An 18720-nucleotide genomic window follows, 5' to 3' on the forward strand; every position below is an offset into this window, starting at 1 on the left:
ATTTCTCATGTAAACACAGCCTTTGGCTACACCAGTACACGATGAGTTGCACTTTGAACGCTTTTTGTACGATGAGTTGTACTGCACGGGTAGCGCTAGCGCGCCAGCGCCCTCATCTTTTCATGTAAAATGTGAATTTTGACTGGCCGTGCCTGAAGTTTGTTCTTTGTCGAGAGAGAAGTTGAGGAAGTTGTGAACCGCATGGCCATGGCAAAGTGACAGGTTAGCTGTGAAAATGTCGTCTTCACCACCGCCCAAGAAACGGAAAACGAAACAGTTGACGTTGTTTGGGGGTTGTGTAGTCGATACAGGAATTTACAAAAAGTCGAATCCCTCTTCATGCGAAGAGTTCATTGATGCGTTCGTGGAACGTTATGGTGATGGCGCAGTCCGTGCAGATGTTGTTCGACAAGCGCAGGCAAAATGGAGTAGTCTAAAGGACAATGAAGCCGGTGTCCGCGAGTTCGTTGCTGAGGTTGGCAAATGGAAAGCGGCCCAAGAGAGCAGCCAGGGTTCATATTATTGCCAAAAAAGGAAAAAAAATGAGCATCCAAAAATATTGATTCCATGATCTAGATGTACGTACATGTGCGTCTTCTGGGGGGAGGGGGTCAAGGGAGAGAAGCACCAATATCGTCTCTAAAAAAACATCGATATTTACGGACGGCCCCTTTATACCATGTTCACTACTACTACTAGTACTTCGTGGTTCACCCGCCAAGCTACTACTACTACAACAACAAGTCTACACTACAGTAGCTTTATACTAAATAGTGCGCGAAGTTTTTTTCTGAGTTTTCTCGTCGCGTGAGACATGCGAACTGATGCGGTGATGACTCCTCCTAGTCAGCTAGATCAGGCACTGGTCTGTTCGCAAACATAACAAGATTCACCGATCGTTCAGAATCAGCATGATCAGTACAGGCTCCGCATGCAGTGTTTATTCCACACCCGCCGGGCGGAAGGCTAGATTGTTCCCTGGGCAGATAAGACCTTCTTGGAGCACTGTACTCTGCAGGCCGGCAGCATGCACTGCAGAAAAAATGGGCAAGCAGCCAAGTGCTGTTCAGTGTTCTGACTGTGAACTGAAGTCTCAGCACAGTCATCATGGTCATCATGATAATTATTTCTTACTTTTTGAGTTCAGGAAACTAACTACACGACGTGTTACTTTCCGATTCTCTCTAGCTCTGCCAGTGCCACTCCGGCCGTCCGCAGCCGAAATAGAGCGTGGATGTCTGGACTTCATAACAGTGAACATTCAACTCCATGCTGGTTAGGTGTGCTACTAGCGACCCCATGTTGATGTCGTTGCATTACATTAGTAATTACGTCGAGTGCTGACAGAATAGAACAGCAGATACGACAGGCTAGCCACCGATTATGTCGTTATGAGAGTGGTGACGGGACCCTTATCGGTAGATCACCGGCTCAACGACGATACGACGGGTGGCGAAACAACCCAGCCGTGAGCCACGCGTGCGCGGGTAATCATTGCGGATATAGGTGGGCGGCGAAGGACGGACAGCGTGACGCTACATGCCCATTGTGCACAGGGTAGCTCTGGTCCTGGACTTCACACTCAAGGATTATTGAAGTCACCCGGCCACTGAAATTCGAAAGGCAAGCGCACGAGGGCTACACAAGTGAAAGCGCGATGGAAGTGTAAGGACTCTGCAATGTGCGAGTATTCTGTGAGATCGTGAACTGAAACTCAAAGCACACATACGCGCACGGCTGCATGCACGCACACACGTACACACACACACACACACACACACCATTGGACCATTGGACCATTGGACCATTGGACGCCCATCGCCGGAGGCGATGATAGCGATGCTACAGCAGAAGCCATAGCAACTTGTGCTGGGATTGCACCATTCAACAGCTTGCAAGGCTGAAGAATTGGCCGCCAATATTCAGCCTGGTCTACACCACACAGCTATGAAGTGGCTTTTTCTGGCCAGTGAATCCCTACTTTTTGGTCTTTTTTATTTTTTTCACGCACACACATCACACCACATACTCCGGCATGCACTGGCTGTTGGTAACCACCCAGGAGAATGAAAGAAAAGTCAGGAAGAGTCTGAGAAAGAGAAGAAAGACGTGTGTGACCATAATCGTCGGGAATCGAACCCGCAACCTATCGATTGGAAATCGCTGCACATACCACTGCACCATATGGGACACACACACACACACACACACACACACACACACACACACACACACACACACACACACACACACACACACACACACACACACAGAGTGACACACACGTGCCGACATGTACACGTACACACGCTCTCTCTTTCCTTTAACATATCAGTTTGTGAATACAGCAAAACTCCCCTAATCCGGATGCCCTAATCTGGGTATGTCCGTGTCTACGGGGCACTTTTCTGACCCGTCTAAAGTCACAAAAATGGGTTTTCAACGAAAAAGGCCCCAAAAAACTATTGATTGGCATGTAAATGTTTACTTGCATGCACTAAGTACAATGTACACTCTGAGTTGCGGGCAATTTCTAGTTATGGGCAGTGCTCGCACCCAATCTGCCCGGGTTAGGGGAGTTTAACTGTAGTCCGCGCCAACTCCTGCATTCTCCACTGTTGATCAGACTACAGCGGCCTACATGACCAGGAAGGGGCAATTTGTCAGCTTGGGTTGACCTGGTTCACAGGACAGTTTATTACGGGAAATTCCCTGAATCCGTCTTTTAGAGTTGTGGGGATACGTGGCGGTTCACATGGATTTGGGCTCCCTGGATTTCTTGTTGCCATTGCGGCATGGCCATCGGAAGCTATTTTCGGTTGGACCGCCTTTACCAGAAGACGCATGGTAGCAGGGGGTCCTTGGATCTCCCCTGGGAATTTTTGAAAAGTTTACCCCCCCCCCCCCCATTGTGCCGTTTGGGGGCATTTGCCACCCTTGCAGGATAAAAATTATATTGCAATCAACAGTACTACTATTCTTGTAACTGTGTGGCAACCATGTTACATGAACAATGTTCGTTACTACAGGTATTGTAATAGAGCATGGTCACCGCACAGTTAGTACACTTGATTGCCATATTGAAGTTTTTGTTTAACCCAGTAATTCTATATTTGGGTGACTGGGGAGCAAAAAAACGGCCAGAGTATTGGGCAAGCTTTGACGCCCATGCATTATCATAAACGTACTTCGAAGTAAGAAGTTTCTTTGCGACTGCCGCAACCGGTTCCCAGGGTCCTGCCTGTAGGCAAATGTAGCCTGACGATAGCGGCAGTCTTGGAACCTGCAGTGCTGGTCGAATTTGCCTTACTGCGGTACTTTGTGTTGTTGCATATTAGGCAGCATGTGGCAGCGCGGGACAAGTCGCTGCAGTTGAATGACCTAGGGCCAGGTCAAGTGATCGATGAATCCTCAGCCTCAGGTACGAAAATCTGAGCTAGAGCTTTTTTTAGATTTAGATTTTGTGATGACAGAAACACACCTCTATGACTTTTGGACAGAACCCTATCCCCTTTGGCACTGAACACGAGTGGCAAGATCCCAACCAAAAACGGTTTCTCCACTCTTTCCCTTCATTTTTTGCAGAAGCTGAGGGTAGTGGCCTTAACCCTGCCAGTGTACTGAAGTGCCCCATGTGAGCTGCCACGCCGTTGAACCCACGACTATCTGTCACCCACACACCTTTATCCTTTGGTATTGGAGAGAACAACAGCAACAAGAGTTTGGATGCACTGTCTACTGTGCTCGCCATGGCAATGCATTACGACGCTCTATCAGTGACAGTAAAGTCAAAGAGCATGAAACGTATCCTCTTCGCCTGTATATTGTCCACCTACACAATGTCCTCCTGCATAATGTCCTGCATAATGTCCTCCTGCATAATGTCCTCCTGCATATTGTCCTCCTGCATATTGTCCACCCATATCTGTACAGAGCTGATGGTGGTAGGGAATTTGGAGGTGAAGCTTCAGATTGCTGCCGACGGTCCTTCAGTGAGGGCTCTCGTCATCGAGATCAGGAGAGGCGACCACTTCAACCTCTGGGCCAATATAACCAAGAAGAAACGAGCATCGTTTTGTAAGTTCATGGCCCCTTTCAGACAAAAAAAGGAATTCACTTGCAGAGAGCGATGACAGTGAGCGGCAGATATAAATTTGAAAGAAGAGAAGAAACCAGTGGACACGAGTTACCATGGTTATGACTCATGATCAACAATCAATCAATTGAACCCGGTTATGACCAGTCGGATGGTGCAATTACTAGGCACGGAACTGACGCGGGGCACTGAGACTGAGACGTTGAAAGACCTGACACCTAGCTAGGACACATCTCCGCACGCGCAAACCGACAGCCTTTCTACGAGGCAGGTTGAAGTTTAAGGAGATTTCCGAAAGAAGATGGTAGACACGCTTTAAAAGACGAAAGTACAAGCTAAACCTGACGCGAAAAACTTGAAAATGTGAATGAAAGAAAGATGATGAGGTACTGCATCACCCAGCATATCTAGCAGCAGCATGCACGTAATTATTATCATCTGGAATCTACCGTTTTTCTTGCTGCAGCGATATATGTCAAGTGCTATTTGGTGTTTGCGGATGTGCCGGAGAAGTGCGTCAAGCTGAAGACAGCGCCCGTGGTGCCGATCGTCTCCCCGGAGTTTAACGCTCAGCTAATCCCGATGATGAGCGAGGACATGCTCAAGCGGGCACAACATTTGCGGGTATGTAGCGTAGCCCAGAGTTTACTTGTGCTCGTAAAAATTGCAGGCATTCGTGAAGTGGGCTTTAAAAACATAAGTTCAGTCTTGTCGTTTAGAGATGACCAATCAGCAAAGTTCCGCGAAGGGATTTACGCTGCTTGGACCATGCCGTTCATTAAGCAGGTCATCAAGTAGCAGTTTACACATAATTTTTGCTTTTGAGCAATAGTCATGTTTGTAACATCATGCAGGTGCAATCTGTAAGTTCCACTACTTCTACCTGCGGGCAGCCTTTACAGTGCGCTCTGGCTCCCTCATTTAGGCCAAGTAGACGAACAAGAAAGTTAACGCACTTCAATCTCTCCACTCCACGTGCTCCTCGACCATGGTTTTAGATTGAGCTGTGGAAGCGCAATGGACGACTTCGCAGCAACCAGGTGGTGGGAATGTCCACCATCGATCTTGGTCACCTGTCGCTGGACACCCGGCACCCGGTCACCGGCGTTTACAAGTTAGTGGCAGCTGGCTAGCTGGTCACTGGTGATGCTGCTAATGTGTACATGTTTCAGAATGGTGGACTAACTCTGATTGCATGTTTAATTTCTTCATTGATTGATTAAATTGGTTTCACATGCCAGCATGTCTGAACAGAGAGCGAGTAATGCAAGTAATACCCACCTTGGATTTGCATTCACCAAAATCATGATGGATCATGATCATGATGAATGAAGTCTTAGGTTTGTGCTATTGCTTGCAGTATGACAGCTAAGCTTTTGTCCACTGCATCTGTTAGGATCTACTTGGCTAGTGTACGTGTCGTCATCTTGCCCAAAGCTGTATCATGATGCCATGCAGTTTGTATCATGATGCAATGCAGTTTGTATCATGATGTCATGCAGTTTGTATCATGATGCCATGCAGTTTGTATCATGATGCAATGCAGTTTGTATCATGATGTCATGCAGTTTGTATCATGATGCCATGCAGTTTGTATCATGATGCAATGCAGTTTGTATCATGATGTCATGCAGTTTGTATCATGATGCCATGCAGTTTGTATCATGATGCCATGCAGTTTGTATCATGATGCAATGCAGTTTGTATCATGATGCCATGCAGTTTGTATCATGATGCCATGCAGTTTGTATCATGATGCCATGCAGTTTGTATCATGATGCCATGCAGTTTGTATCATGATGCCATGCAGTTTCCGTACCTTCTCTTTGCCTGGGGCAGCATGCAGTTTGCCAGTTCCCAAACACAAGAATGCATCCACATCATAGCCCTGTTATGTTCGGAACAAATGGTAGCTTGTACCGTTAGCTTGGCCTGGTTAATCACAAGCAAGCGATGCACGTCTTGTTTAACCTTATTTTCATCCCCCGACCTAGGCATTTGCCCTCTGCTTTATACCTCGACCCGAGGGCTTGCCCTTTACTTCATTCCTGACCTGGGCATTTACCCTCTGCTCTGACTACACTCGCTGTAAAACAGACACAGCTGATCGATACCAGAAACCTGACTGACTTGATGAAGTTGATATGAACATATTTGATGAAGAATAACAAACTGCTGCTAATGCAATGTAACCAGTTAACATTTGAAGCCTGCTCTTTGTAAAGTGAAGAATAAAAGTGCCAATGCCTGAGATGTACATGTAGAAACAAATAGAAAATTCAAACAAATTCATGAACATTGCATATCAAGTGTGTACATCAAGCCAGGAGCACGCTAAACAACATACGGTGTTGCTCCCGTCACCGTTGTCTGAAGTGTGTGCTGCAGTGAGCCAATGTACCGCAGCAAGTTATGCAAAATACACCATAAGTACGATGTGCGGGTTCTGGTCAGATGTGGAAAATCGCTCCACCTAGCCCATCAGATTCAGAAAAAAATCCCAACCATGCACTATGTTATGTGTGGGCGTGCAAGAAGCATGTGTGCAATGTGTATTGTCGGCAAGTGTCATGGAGAGTTGTGTTACATTTTAAATAACGAAAGCACGTGCGGCCATGCAATAGTAGTAACTGTTACTTGTGTTGAGACTAGAAAAGCATGTCCTATCCTATACGTGGAACGACTGCTGGCTATAGGAACGACTGCTGGCTATAGGAACGACTGCTGGCTATAGGAATGACTGCTGGCTATAGGAACGACTGCTGGCTATAGGAACGACTGCTGGCTATAGGAACGACTGCTGGCTATAGGAACGACTGCTGGCTATAGGAACGACTGCTGGCTATAGGAACGACTGCTGGCTATAGGAATGCCTGCTGGCTATAGGAACGACTGCTGGCTATAGGAACGACTGCTGGCTATAGGAACGACTGCTGGCTATAGGAACGACTGCTGGCTATAGGAACGACTGCTGGCTATAGGAATGCATGAATGAGCCGAGGGTCGAAGCCACACAGATACAGAATGGGTTCTTTTTTTGGTATTTTTCATTGTGAAAGGGTTACTTGTGAAGTACTGAGATTCTGCGCTGTGAGAGTGAGAAGAATTTTAAAAGACTGCCAGGTGACATGTTACAAATCCACCAACGCATTACTACGGGACATTCCCAAGGCCAGTTCTCTAGCTGGCATTCACATGACGAGGCATGCAGGATTCTGCTCCCACCCAGATTCTGCCATTGTGGATCAAGAACGGTCTGGCAGAAATGTAAAGCCGTGTGCCCACTAGTACCTGGCGGTGTTGATCTTCCGTGCAAGAAAAAGTAAGTATAAGTCTATAAGGTATAACGTAGATAAACAATTGGTCATCAGCATCCTACAGTGAAGTCGAATGTATGTAGATGACTCACTCCGCGTTGTGATATTCAAATGGAATCCAATTGTGAGGTCAACTCGTGGACTACGCGATGCATAGATGGTCGTTCTTCAAGATCCGTCTTGATGCACTGTTCAGCAAGATGACGATATGCATAGCGGATGCTGGGTGGAAAGATCAGTTTGCTACCACCGGCAATTTCATCAAGTACATCATCTGAGTTGTGCAGATGTCCATAGGGTATCTGACGAGTGCTCAGCTCCCACATCACCACACCAAAACTGCAAGGAAACAAAGAATGTGAAAATTACGGAGGTTCAAACTTGCCCGGGGTTTCAGGTGTAATGCCTTGAAACTCCTGGCATGCTTACATGCGTATCTGATTTGATTCCAGGAATATTTCGAGCCAAGATGGACTAGACCTCGGTGGGGCAGAGGCCCAGTGGTTAAAAGCTGCATACATGGTAGGAGGAAGCTGGGGTTTTAGGGCTGAGCTCAACATGGGAACTTCCTAATACAGGTCAAAATGTCCCATGCAAATCCAGGCTAGGTAGGGATCATTCTAGGAGTGGGGGCCCAGGGGGCAAGACAGAACACAAGGATATAGCACTCCATTCTGGGGTGCAATGGACTATTACATGTATTTAATACCCTGCATACATGTATGCCATCCAAGTCATTTGACCTTGGCTTGGATGTACAGTAGATCAGCTCTTTTGGGCAAAAGTAGAGATTTTTTTAATCTCCTGGACCTTGGAAGTGTCAGTGACTGTGCTCAGATGTGCCACTGCAGTGACTGCACTACAGCCCTGGTAGGTTAGCACCTTACCTTTGCTAGGAGGGCACTTAACATAATTATGATTGTTATAGAGCACACACAATACAATGGGGAAAAAAAGGATGAACACATCAACGTATCCTCCAGTGCTTGGGTGCCCAACTCATCACTGTGTGTGGACATTGCACATCCACAGGGCTGGGCTTAAATACATGCAAATAATTATTAGATCGAGCTCTCACAGGCTTGCCTATCTAAGCAGTGTTCTGCTTTTGTATTTGGATTACTTGAAGGATTCGAGAGGCTTTGCCTCTCGGGAATCTTCTTTAAAAATAAATAAAATAAAACATTCGGATGGAGAGCCAAGGATATATTTATACAAAAGAAAAGGACCAAGGAACTACAAGTTAAGCTATAATGCCCACCAACACCACCAGTTACTAAACAATCAGCTCATCTATAACATTGCACGACAGTGACCTTGGCTCTCCATCCGAGTCCATTCTTGCACACCTGATGAGCCGTGCTTATCTATACGGCGAAACGATCGTTGTGTGAAACTGCTGCTTATTACCGCTGCTTGTTGTCCATCTAAATTGTCATAGTCGAAGTACAGTGCTGTTTTACTGAGGCGTTCGGTTTTTCATGATTCTTGGTCGCATAGCTTCCCCTTTTATTGATCTTCGCATCTCTTGAGCCACACAAGTTGTGTGGAATGTTGCTTTGCGTCCTTGAATCGTGGTTTGACCGTATTGCCCAATGGTCTTGCCAGTATCGTCATCGACATGCATGAACATCCGCCAACGTCCTTCACAGCTGAGACTTTCAGCTCGTGCTTATCTTGGTTGCGCTCACCTTCCCCTCCTTATGTTATTTCCATAACTTATAACCTTTCAAGTTGGAAGGCTGTTGGAGTGCGCATCCAAGATGTCCTAGCGCTGTTAGCCAGTTAGTTGTAGAACGTCAGTACCGTCGGTCAGTGTCGTGCAATGTTATTGCATGACCTGATTATTTGGTAACTGGTGGTGTTAGTGGACAGTATAGCGTAACTTGTAGTTCCTTGGTCCTTTTCTTTTGTATAAAAACATTAGTCTGGGTCTAAATCTGTTCTCGATGCTTACCTGTAAACATCGTGTTTCTCCGTGTAGAGATTCTTCTTGATAGATTCAGGTGATCTCCAGCGATCAGTGCCTACTCCACACGTCATTCCAATACGCGATGTCATACCCTCTGTGTCTCTGTGCCTGTCTTGAGTATTGCCATGGCTGTCATCACTGAGCACTGTGGTAGCTAGAAGGGGTGTTGTCAGGAGATCAGATTGCTGGCCTGTGAAGGATGTAGTTTGTGTAGGGCGATCCATTTGTCCGTTCGCACCACTGGGCGAGGTCTCCTTTGGCTTAGTGTTAGCTTGTAGAATAGCAAGAAATCGTGTTGTCTCCATGTCAGCTACTTTCACCACCCATTTATCACTGACCAGCATGTTGGCTGACTTGATATCACGATGAATTCTTGGAGGACTTGTACTGTGCAGGTACTTGATTCCGCGTGCAGCATCCAAGGAAAAGCGGAGACGATCGATGTGTTCAATAATCTTGCATTCATCGTGGATAACATCGTAGAGAGAGCCTCGTCGTAAATATTCCATCACTAGAAATGGCCGGCCAGATATTTTGTCTTTTCCTGCTCCCAAGAACATGACAATATTGAGGTGTCGTAATGTTCGAAGAACTTCAGCTTCTCGGATAAAGGAATCGTAAGGTGACGGAGTGGCAACAAATTTTGGAAGTCGTTTAACCACAACAGCCATGTCGCCTAACTCTGCCAGGAATACTTCGCTGAATCTCCCAGTAGCTAGTTGTTTCTTGATCTTCAGATCCGACCAGGCAATGCATGTTCCATGATCAATTTGACTGAGTTTTCGGTTGGAACGGTAGAGGTCACGGTTGGTGTTGACTAATTCAATTTCCTTGGCATTGAGGGCTCTTCTCTTCCTCAAGAACTGAATGAGAGCAATGGTGAGTATAGTTAGAGTGGACGTGAAAACGAGAGCTGCCATCAAGGCCAGGTAGATGGATGGTGTTTTGCAGTCATCATCGGGAAGATATCCGAATTGGCAAACACAGAGATGTTTGAAGTTTACCTCGTCGACGATACAGTCACCATGTCTATTGCAAGTGTTGCCATTGCATGGGCCTTTCGGAACACAGTCAGCTGCTGCCTCGACGGTGGTTGTTAGTGATTGGTTGCATTTAGTACACTCTTGTTGAAGAGTGGCTGAGTAATACCCAATGGCACATGGATGACATGCATTGCGTCGATCTCGTGCATGTCCAATAGGGCACAAACCAGTGGTGTTGAGAATGATGACTTTGAAAATGTCATTAACGGGGAATCTTAAACCACCAAAAATCTTATCCCCCAGCACAGCATGTGACCAGATTCTGGCTTTAAAGAATTTTGTCCAGGTAACCACGGTAGAAGTTTCATTTGTTTGTACGGACATCAGCAGAGCCCATTCTGCCTCCGTCTGAGTGCCACCAATCTCGTGCATGCCACCCAGTAGAATCAAATCATTGCTGAAATATGAAAGACTATGGTCCCAGCGATTTGGAATGCTGGGGCTAATCGGAATAGGCTGGACTACCACTTGGCTTGGTGAAAGTACGGCAAGGAAGGTAAGTATGGAAGGTGATTGAAACTCTCCTCCGTAGAGAAATACTCCATTTTCAGCAGGTGTTACTGAATGACCATGTTGTATTGGTAGTTTGCCGGTCTTGACATGAGCTGTCAGGTTATGCCACCTTCCCCGACAGCGCTCCGCATCGTCAAGGACGAACATCCACAAATCACCTAAAGCATAGTTGCGAAACCCTTTGCTGACTAGTCCACCGTGGACGACAATGGTGGTTGAGTTGTATTGGAATGCTATGTGCTGTGTTCGGGGAGGCGGGAACCTAGACGCAGTGACATTACCTTTTATCCAAGCGTGCATCTGCAGAGAATAGCACCAAGGATTTGGGTCGGTCTTATCCACAGTACCAATAGGTGATAACTTGTGTGCAACAAGACTAGAGCCACCGTACAGGATTGCTGTGTCATTTGCCACCAAAGTTACGGTATGACATTTGCGTTGAGGGATAGGAGGCGCTGGGCGTGGGTAGAACAGTGTGTAGACAAAATCGGTCCTGGACCCTGGTACGTTGTGCAATATCCATACAGCCATGGCAGTTCGACTAGACAGTTGAAGACTTAGTGTTCCCACTCCAAAGAACACGTATCTCATCTTGCCAACGGAACTGGACGGTACTAGGATGCCGGGAACTTTCTTTGCAGAGGAAACAGTTTTAAAACCAAGGAAATGCTCTGACACATATATTCGGGCTAACTCCATTCGGTCAACTTTTGTGGTCCGTTGGCGGATTTTATACCCTTTAGTCGATATGATACTGTGTGTTCTTCCAACGAAAAAGACAAGTTCAGGGCCTGACGAAATTTGGTAGTTAAGAAACTGAGGATGAGTCGAGGCCATCAGGTGTTTCGGCTTTCCACAGATGGCGATGTTTCGCCGTACATCGCAAATAATTAGTGTTCCCTTGCGTGGCCAATAAATAATGAACCTGCTCTTCGCTGCCTTGTAGCTGGCTACCATTACATCATATTTTAACGAGATGTCTAAGTTGATCACCTCTATCCAGACCAACGATGAGAGGTTGAATCTCCAGATTCCGAAATTCAAAGGTGTGGTGCTTTCATTCCGCTTCACTCCACCAAACAACAGCATGGAATTCGCACTGTCATGGAAGAGCCTCGAGAATACTGAAGATTCTGGGTACTTGCTTTTCTTCAACTCAAAATCAATGTACTCCCACTCGCCGAAGACGTGTCCCCGTACGAGTAAACGATGCAAGTTATTGCATGAATGCGTGCAGCGGCGTGTGATTGCAGAATAGAATTTCGACGAACAACCTCCATAAGACACCAGGTAAAACATTTCGCCTGAATAATTACCACGGAGAGGGTCTGTTATGGGGATGGTGGCCAGAGCAGATCCAAACTCGCTTACTAGGGGAGTCCCCTGCTGCTGTTGCTGTGCTCTAATGACTCTGGTTTTTCTGTCCTCATACACTAGAAGCAGGTTGGCACATTCACCAGGACCAAAACCGTGTAGAATTACCTGATGCTTGGATGGAGACACAACTATGCTCGGCATACTGATCCGCGAGGAAGAACACTTTGGTCCGATAGTTTCGATCAGGCTAATTTCACGCTCAAACACTCTCCAGGTTTGACCGCTTGCGTGGCTTATGTCATATACCGACACTTCAAAGTAGAGTTTTCCATTGCGTACATATTTGTAGATGTACATCAGATGCAGAGTGTACTTACTTCGGTTGTTTTCTCGAAACATGACAGCCTCGTTGATGAGCACTTTCGCAGTGGATACATATTCGCCGCTCTCTAGAAGAATGGCATCCGGAACCGGTCGAATTGGCCAAGCTTTAAGGTTTTCCAGTGGATCACCTTGGCGTGCTGTAATCAATACAGCCCAGCTGATGACAGATAACAGAACATGTGCAATCGAAGATCGGATCAGTTTGTCCTTACTCCACACCATGATGCTATCTGCATGGGGACGCATGTGAAATGTTCTGTTCCGAATCTGAGCCGTCGAAACCTTTTGTCGTTCCCTAAGTAAAACACATTCGCAGCCACCGCACAGGAACCAGGCAAGGCAATCCACCACCCCAACAATACATAAAGCACACGCTACCTGTGGAAGAAAGTCCCGTTTGGATTTGCGAAATAAAACAACCTGTCGAACCCTCACCGATGCATCATCATAATAATTATTAATTTATCATCAAACGTTTAAATAGCGTGCAGTACGAGCAGGAAGTGTTCATGCGAAGATGTTTTCAAGAATGACGTGGTTTCGTACATCCGCATGGTGGTCGATCGAGCGTTATCACAACAATACAATCATAATTATTCAAAATTTAATTATTAAATTAGCACACGAAGCACAGAAGCCATACAATTTTTTCGACTAGGCCTTTCATTCCATTACTCTTCAGGTCGAATACAATGGTGATTAACAAGGTAGTAAGCAAGTCCTTATAACCGGCACTTTTGGCGGGCAGAGCATTGACAAAAATAGCACTTGAAAAATAGCGCTAGTGGCGCCAACAGCATATTTGGCGGTCAGAGCATTGACAAAAATAGCACTTGAAAAATAGCGCTAGTGGCGCCAACAGTATATTTGGCGGTCAGAGCATAGACCAAATAGAAAGTGAGACAATGAATATTACCAGTATCAGACAGCAGTGGGGACCACGGTACTACAATGTCAAAACAGTCAAAACTGGTGACAACTTTCGCACATACTTTTTTGCACGCACAGTTCAGGCTTCAGCTTGGCAATGACTACCGTATTATCTCTAATAATAAGCACGGTCCTTTATTTTTTCAATGTACCTCCGCCCCGTGCTAATATTGGAGACGTTCCTTTATTGGAGACTGTTCCATTATTACTTCAACCTCATTTCAGAGGCTTGTTACCATGCCAAATTCATGTCAGACAAACACATTTCAGGGTTTTTTCGCCGGTACAGATAGTGAATTTACACAGTGTGCTTGTAAGGGAGACTGAGCACTGTATTCTTTGAATGCCGCCCAAAGGTGTTCTATTATTGGAGATGTGCTATTATTGGAGACTGTGCTTATACTAGAGATGGTATGTACACTGCCTTCAGCACAGCAAGGTGAGACTTGTTGCGCGCACGCGCTTGAATCGTGAAGTATTGTATTTTTGTATTTTATTATTTTACTTGGGCATTCCCAACAGACCCTAAGGTCTTCTTACAGGGTGCCCAAGATGAATGAAATTGTTAAGTTCCTGGCGAAATGAATTGAAGTGAGAGTGGGTGCCATGTTTGCAGACTGCACTTAGGCAGGCTGGTGACGATGTCAGGTGACGGAGTATCGCTGAGTCCTTCTCATTATCGTCATTTTCTCTTATAAGATTGCATGCTTCACACTCTCATGTAATATTTCTTTCCTTTCTTCGTCTTTTTGTGAAAGCTTGGACAATCCACTTGTCCAGGCAAGAAGGCAGCAATGCCTGTTCATTCTGGCGAAGTAAAATGAAATAAATTATACCAACCAACCAACCATCCCTTGTCCGCTGGTCCATTCCTGTGGTAGCTATTGTGCATCGCAGTTGTGCCGCTGGCGACTTCTCTGCCGGGCGAGGAGTCACACACTGTTCCACATGCCGATCCTGTATCAGCCGCTTGTTGCAGAGCGTTGTTGCGGAGACGCAGCCGTTCACTTCGTCTCGTGACAGTTGCTGGTGGTTTGATCGGTGTTGATTTTCTTCTCCCTTTGTTGACGGAGACGGTGATGTCCTTGACTGTTCGGCTTCTCCCTGTCCTAATCGGTGTTGTTGTTCCTGTAACTGTCCGTACGAGTTTGTTGGGGATGTGCTGCTCAATGCGATCACCCAATCGTTGTGTTGTCCTGCCAATGTACCTGCGGTCACACTCACAGGTGAATAAATACAATTTTACTGAAATTACTTAAATACGTCATTGGCAGGACATCCTTGTTGGTGGTGGAAAACATCTTCCGGGTTGTGAAACAACAGATTGGGTAGCAGAGTGGAACATAGTGCTGGACAATATTTTGAATTTTCTGCTTGAACATGGCCGACTGGTCGCCGAGCCACGGGAGTCGCAAGATAGCATGGTTCGACTTATCCTCAGCTCTGGCACTTGTTGTCAGTGCCTATGACATTACACGTTGAACTAGATGCAGGGGATAGCCATTGCGGGAGAAGATGGACTCCAATTTTGAGATCTCTTTGTCAAGATGCTGTGGGGAACAGATACGCTGGGCATGAACTGTCAGCGACTTTATCAGGGCGATCTTCTGTCCGGTTGGGCCATAGCTGTCCCATCGCGTGTATAGTCCGGTGAAGTTGGGCTTCCTGTAGATTGCTGTACTGAAACTGTTTGAATGCCGTGTAACGAGGACATCCAGGAATGGTAGTTGATTTTCAGTTTCTTTCTCCATAGTGAACTGGAGCGATGGATGAACAGAGTTGAGCCGTTCAAGAAAGGTTAATGCATGATCCTGCTGGGTGAAGAATGAAAACGTGTCATCAACATATCGAGTGTAAAGTTCTGGCCAAAACTCGTCTGGTATTAGAGTTTCACAGTATCCAAGGAAGATATTGACAAAGACAGGGCCAAGGGGAGACCCCATGGCCACTCCGTCTGTCTGTTTGAACATGTTGTTATTGAAACTGAACTCTACGTCTCGTGTTGATTTGTACAGGAGCTTGCGTAGCAGGGTCTCTTCAATCTCAGGAGGGTTGATGTCACTGTGATAGAGAGCTTTCAGGCAGATGTCAATTGTTTCGATGATAGGTACATTCGTAAAGAGCCTAACTACATCATACGAGCACATGAACCCTTCACTACTTCCTGAGTCGTACTGCTGGATGGATTTGGCAAATTCAAAGGAGTCCTGGACCACATGCGAAGAATTCATGTCAAGGACTGGCTTAAGGTAGCAGCCTACCCATAAATTTCACATGGCATTCAATTGACCGTAACTTTGGTGTCTCTCAATGGATTTGAGTGAAATTTTCACCACATACTCCTGCCACTAAGCTTTGCTTTGACATCATCACGCTTGCTGTAATTTTCGGGCATATTGCGATCGAGTTGGGAGTAAAATATCTCAAACTCACCGAGAATTGACTCCTTGCTGATATTGGAAGGGGGAATACCAAACGAGGGGCCCCGGCTGAGAACTTCCTTTTGGATTGGGGACAGCTCAAGATCTGAGAGATTGAAAACACATTCACGGATGCATTCCGGGGATCCAAACTTCTTTCGCCGTAACCATACAATCCTCTCATCATAGTCCGCACGTAGCCTGTTGCGGGAGCGGCTGCCGATCTCACCCAGCAGTTTGTTAAAACGAAGCCAATCACAGAACGGAACGAACTTACTGATACGTGACAGCACATGCTTGAGACGAGTAGGGACGTCTAACAGATCGTGGTCCCCACTGTTGTCTGATACACTGTACTGGTAATATTCATTGTCTCACTGTGTAGTTGGCGCCACTAGAGACGTCTAACAGATCGTGGTCCCCACTGGCACTGTTGTCTATATAATATATAATCTTTATTTCAGGATTACCCAAAGTCTGATACTGGTAATATTCATTGTCTCACTGTGTAATATTCATTGTCTCTTCATTGTCTCTCTGTGTAGTTGGCGCCACTAGAGCTATCTTTTAGAGTGCTATTTGGTCTATGCTCTGACCGCCAAGTATGCTGTTGGCGCCACTAGCGCTATTTTTCAAGTGCTATTTTTGTCAATGATCTGCCCGCCAAAAGTGCCGGTTATAAGGACTTGCTTACTACCTTATTAATCACCATTGTATTCGACCTGAAGAGTAATGGAATGAAAGGCCTAGTCGAAAAAATTGTATGGCTTCTGTGCTTCGTGTGCTGGTTTGCTCTCCTCCAACCAAAAATCAATTATTAAATTGTGAATGCTAGTAGCTGAAAAACCCGGTGGAAAGGAGTTGATGGACGTCTAGAACCCGTACAAGCTCCTAAAATAACATACGTATTACACTAGACAAGGGTGAAGTACATGTATTTGGATAGTGTTTTTAATTTGCATGTTTCAAGATGCGAGGACGCCTTTCACGCACTCAACATAAATCCGGGAAAGAGAAGGACGTTGATTTTTTCTGTAATCGCTGCACGACTTGACACACCCTCACGTTCTCATCCGCGACCTTATAATGATCACTTTTGTAAACGTTGACTGAAAAATTAATTAAGACTCTTGTTGGTCAGTAAGCAAGCGGTTTTTAGGAAGAACTAGAACTAATGCCGTGAGAAATAATCGTGAGTCGGTCAAGCATCAAGTCGGCAGAAAAAGCGCCAGCTGCCCCGTAGGAAGTAACACACCCTACCAGTGGAAGGTGAGTTTTCCACAATGGTAAATGGGTGAGAGTGTGACACTGACTATATAGAACGTGTATGACCACTTTCCCCACTGTCGGTCAGGTGTGGATAGTCGACTCCTATCAGAATGCAGGAAAACGCATGGATAAGCACAATACAGTAGCACAAGGTGCGTGCGTGAGGACAATGCTGCAAGAACGCAACATGGAGAAAGGCAGCATATGTGGTGACAAACAGGAACGGCGGACTGAGACATGAAGCCAAAACGCGCGAACTGCAATACTGAACACTGACCTGCAGTCGCCCAACACAACAGGAGCTGATCGCCACTCTCTCCAGAGCAGTGACATGCATTGCTGACGGGCTGAAGCAGCGGGGTTTGATTCCTTAAAATGCATCAAAAAGTCAGGCATTGGTTGTACCGGCTGGGAAGCTAGAAGCGCAAACTGAACTGGATGCATGGTGTCATGCGACTAAGCTGCCATTTGTCTCTTCTGCTCGCTACCTCGGAGTGCACATTGACACCGCCATGTCTTGGACCACCCAGATGGATAGGTGCGTTGCCCGCCTCAACAAGAAAGTTGGTGTTCTGTGGCGGATGCGCCCCTGTCTCAGCATGCAAAGCCGCATCCAATAATTCAAGTCTGTAATCATGCCCGATTTCTCGTATGGCTCCAATGCCTTCTCAGCATCGCTGGCGGGTAAGCACCTGGACCGTCTCCAAGTTCTGCAGAATCGTGCGGCTCGAGCTGTGTACGGATGCTCGCCGCGCACCTCTGCCAGAAACCTGCTAGTACAACTCGGCGCCTACCGTGTCCGGGAGATCTTCATCCAGAAGCTCATCTTCCTGGTTTGGCGCTGCCGCTACTTCCGTGCTAGCCCTACACTGCAAGAGCTGTTGCTACCAACCAGTGGCGCTCCTACTCGGCTCCAATCATCTATGGGTCTAAAACCACCGCCAACCCGCACTGAGCTGGGTAAGGGTTGTCTGCCGTTCCAAGGAGCTAGGCTCTGGAATGCGTTGCCCAGCGAGGTACGGGCCACACCGCACCCGGCCCAATTTCGCACTGCTGCTGTTCCACACAGCATGAACCTTTGAGGGCAGACGGATCACTATCGCCATATTTATTTTCGTTATATGCCTGTCTGTTGGCCTGCCTGCCTGTCTTTCTCCCTGTTTCTCTGACAACCTGCTTGTTAATTCGTGCGGTTGCTTTTCAGGCGTAAAACCCTGTTGTAGAGGTCTCAGTCCTCATTTGTTAGACTTACCTGTCTTTATAAATGTAACTTACTTTCTCTCTTTTCTCTCTCTCTCTCTCTCTCTCTCTCTCTCTCTCTCTCTCTCTCTCTCTCTCTCTCTCTCTCTCTCTCTCTCTCTCTCTCTCTCTCTCTGTCTCTCTCTCTCTCTTTCTCTCTCTCTCTCTCTCTCTCTCTCTCTCTCTCTCTATCTCTCTCTCTCTCTCTCTCTCTCTCTCT

At 46.4% G+C, this 18720-nt stretch overlaps 2 protein-coding genes across 4 annotated transcripts; one reads left to right on the plus strand and one right to left on the minus strand.

Moving 5' to 3' along the window:
- The first annotated feature begins 1134 nt into the window (after positions 1-1134).
- LOC135817151 (uncharacterized) lies at positions 1135-6221 on the plus strand. Of its 3 annotated transcripts, none has more exons than XM_065330278.1 (5): positions 1136-1665; positions 3339-3421; positions 3934-4077; positions 4563-4720; positions 5095-6221. In XM_065330278.1, the coding sequence occupies exons 1-5, from the start codon at positions 1658-1660 to the stop codon at positions 5227-5229; spliced, it is 528 nt and encodes a 175-aa protein (XP_065186350.1). In that variant the 5' UTR covers positions 1136-1657; the 3' UTR covers positions 5230-6221. The 3 variants fall into 3 exon arrangements, with proteins under 3 accessions (XP_065186365.1, XP_065186350.1, XP_065186357.1); XM_065330285.1 differs by having other exon boundaries at positions 3343-3421; XM_065330293.1 differs by lacking the exon at positions 3339-3421 and having other exon boundaries at positions 1135-1665.
- A 1-nt stretch (position 6222) lies between these two features.
- LOC135817139 (uncharacterized) lies at positions 6223-12600 on the minus strand. The gene is made up of 2 exons (XM_065330266.1): positions 9371-12600; positions 6223-7752 (listed from the first exon to the last, which is right to left on the minus strand). Exons 1-2 carry the CDS (start codon positions 12457-12459, stop codon positions 7521-7523), a joined length of 3321 nt encoding a protein of 1106 aa, XP_065186338.1. The 5' UTR covers positions 12460-12600; the 3' UTR covers positions 6223-7520.
- Between the last annotated feature and the right edge of the window lie 6120 nt (positions 12601-18720).

Source organism: Sycon ciliatum, chromosome 1, assembly GCF_964019385.1.
Source record: "Sycon ciliatum chromosome 1, ocSycCili1.1, whole genome shotgun sequence".
In the NCBI taxonomy this organism is placed as follows: Eukaryota; Metazoa; Porifera; class Calcarea; order Leucosolenida; family Sycettidae; genus Sycon; species Sycon ciliatum.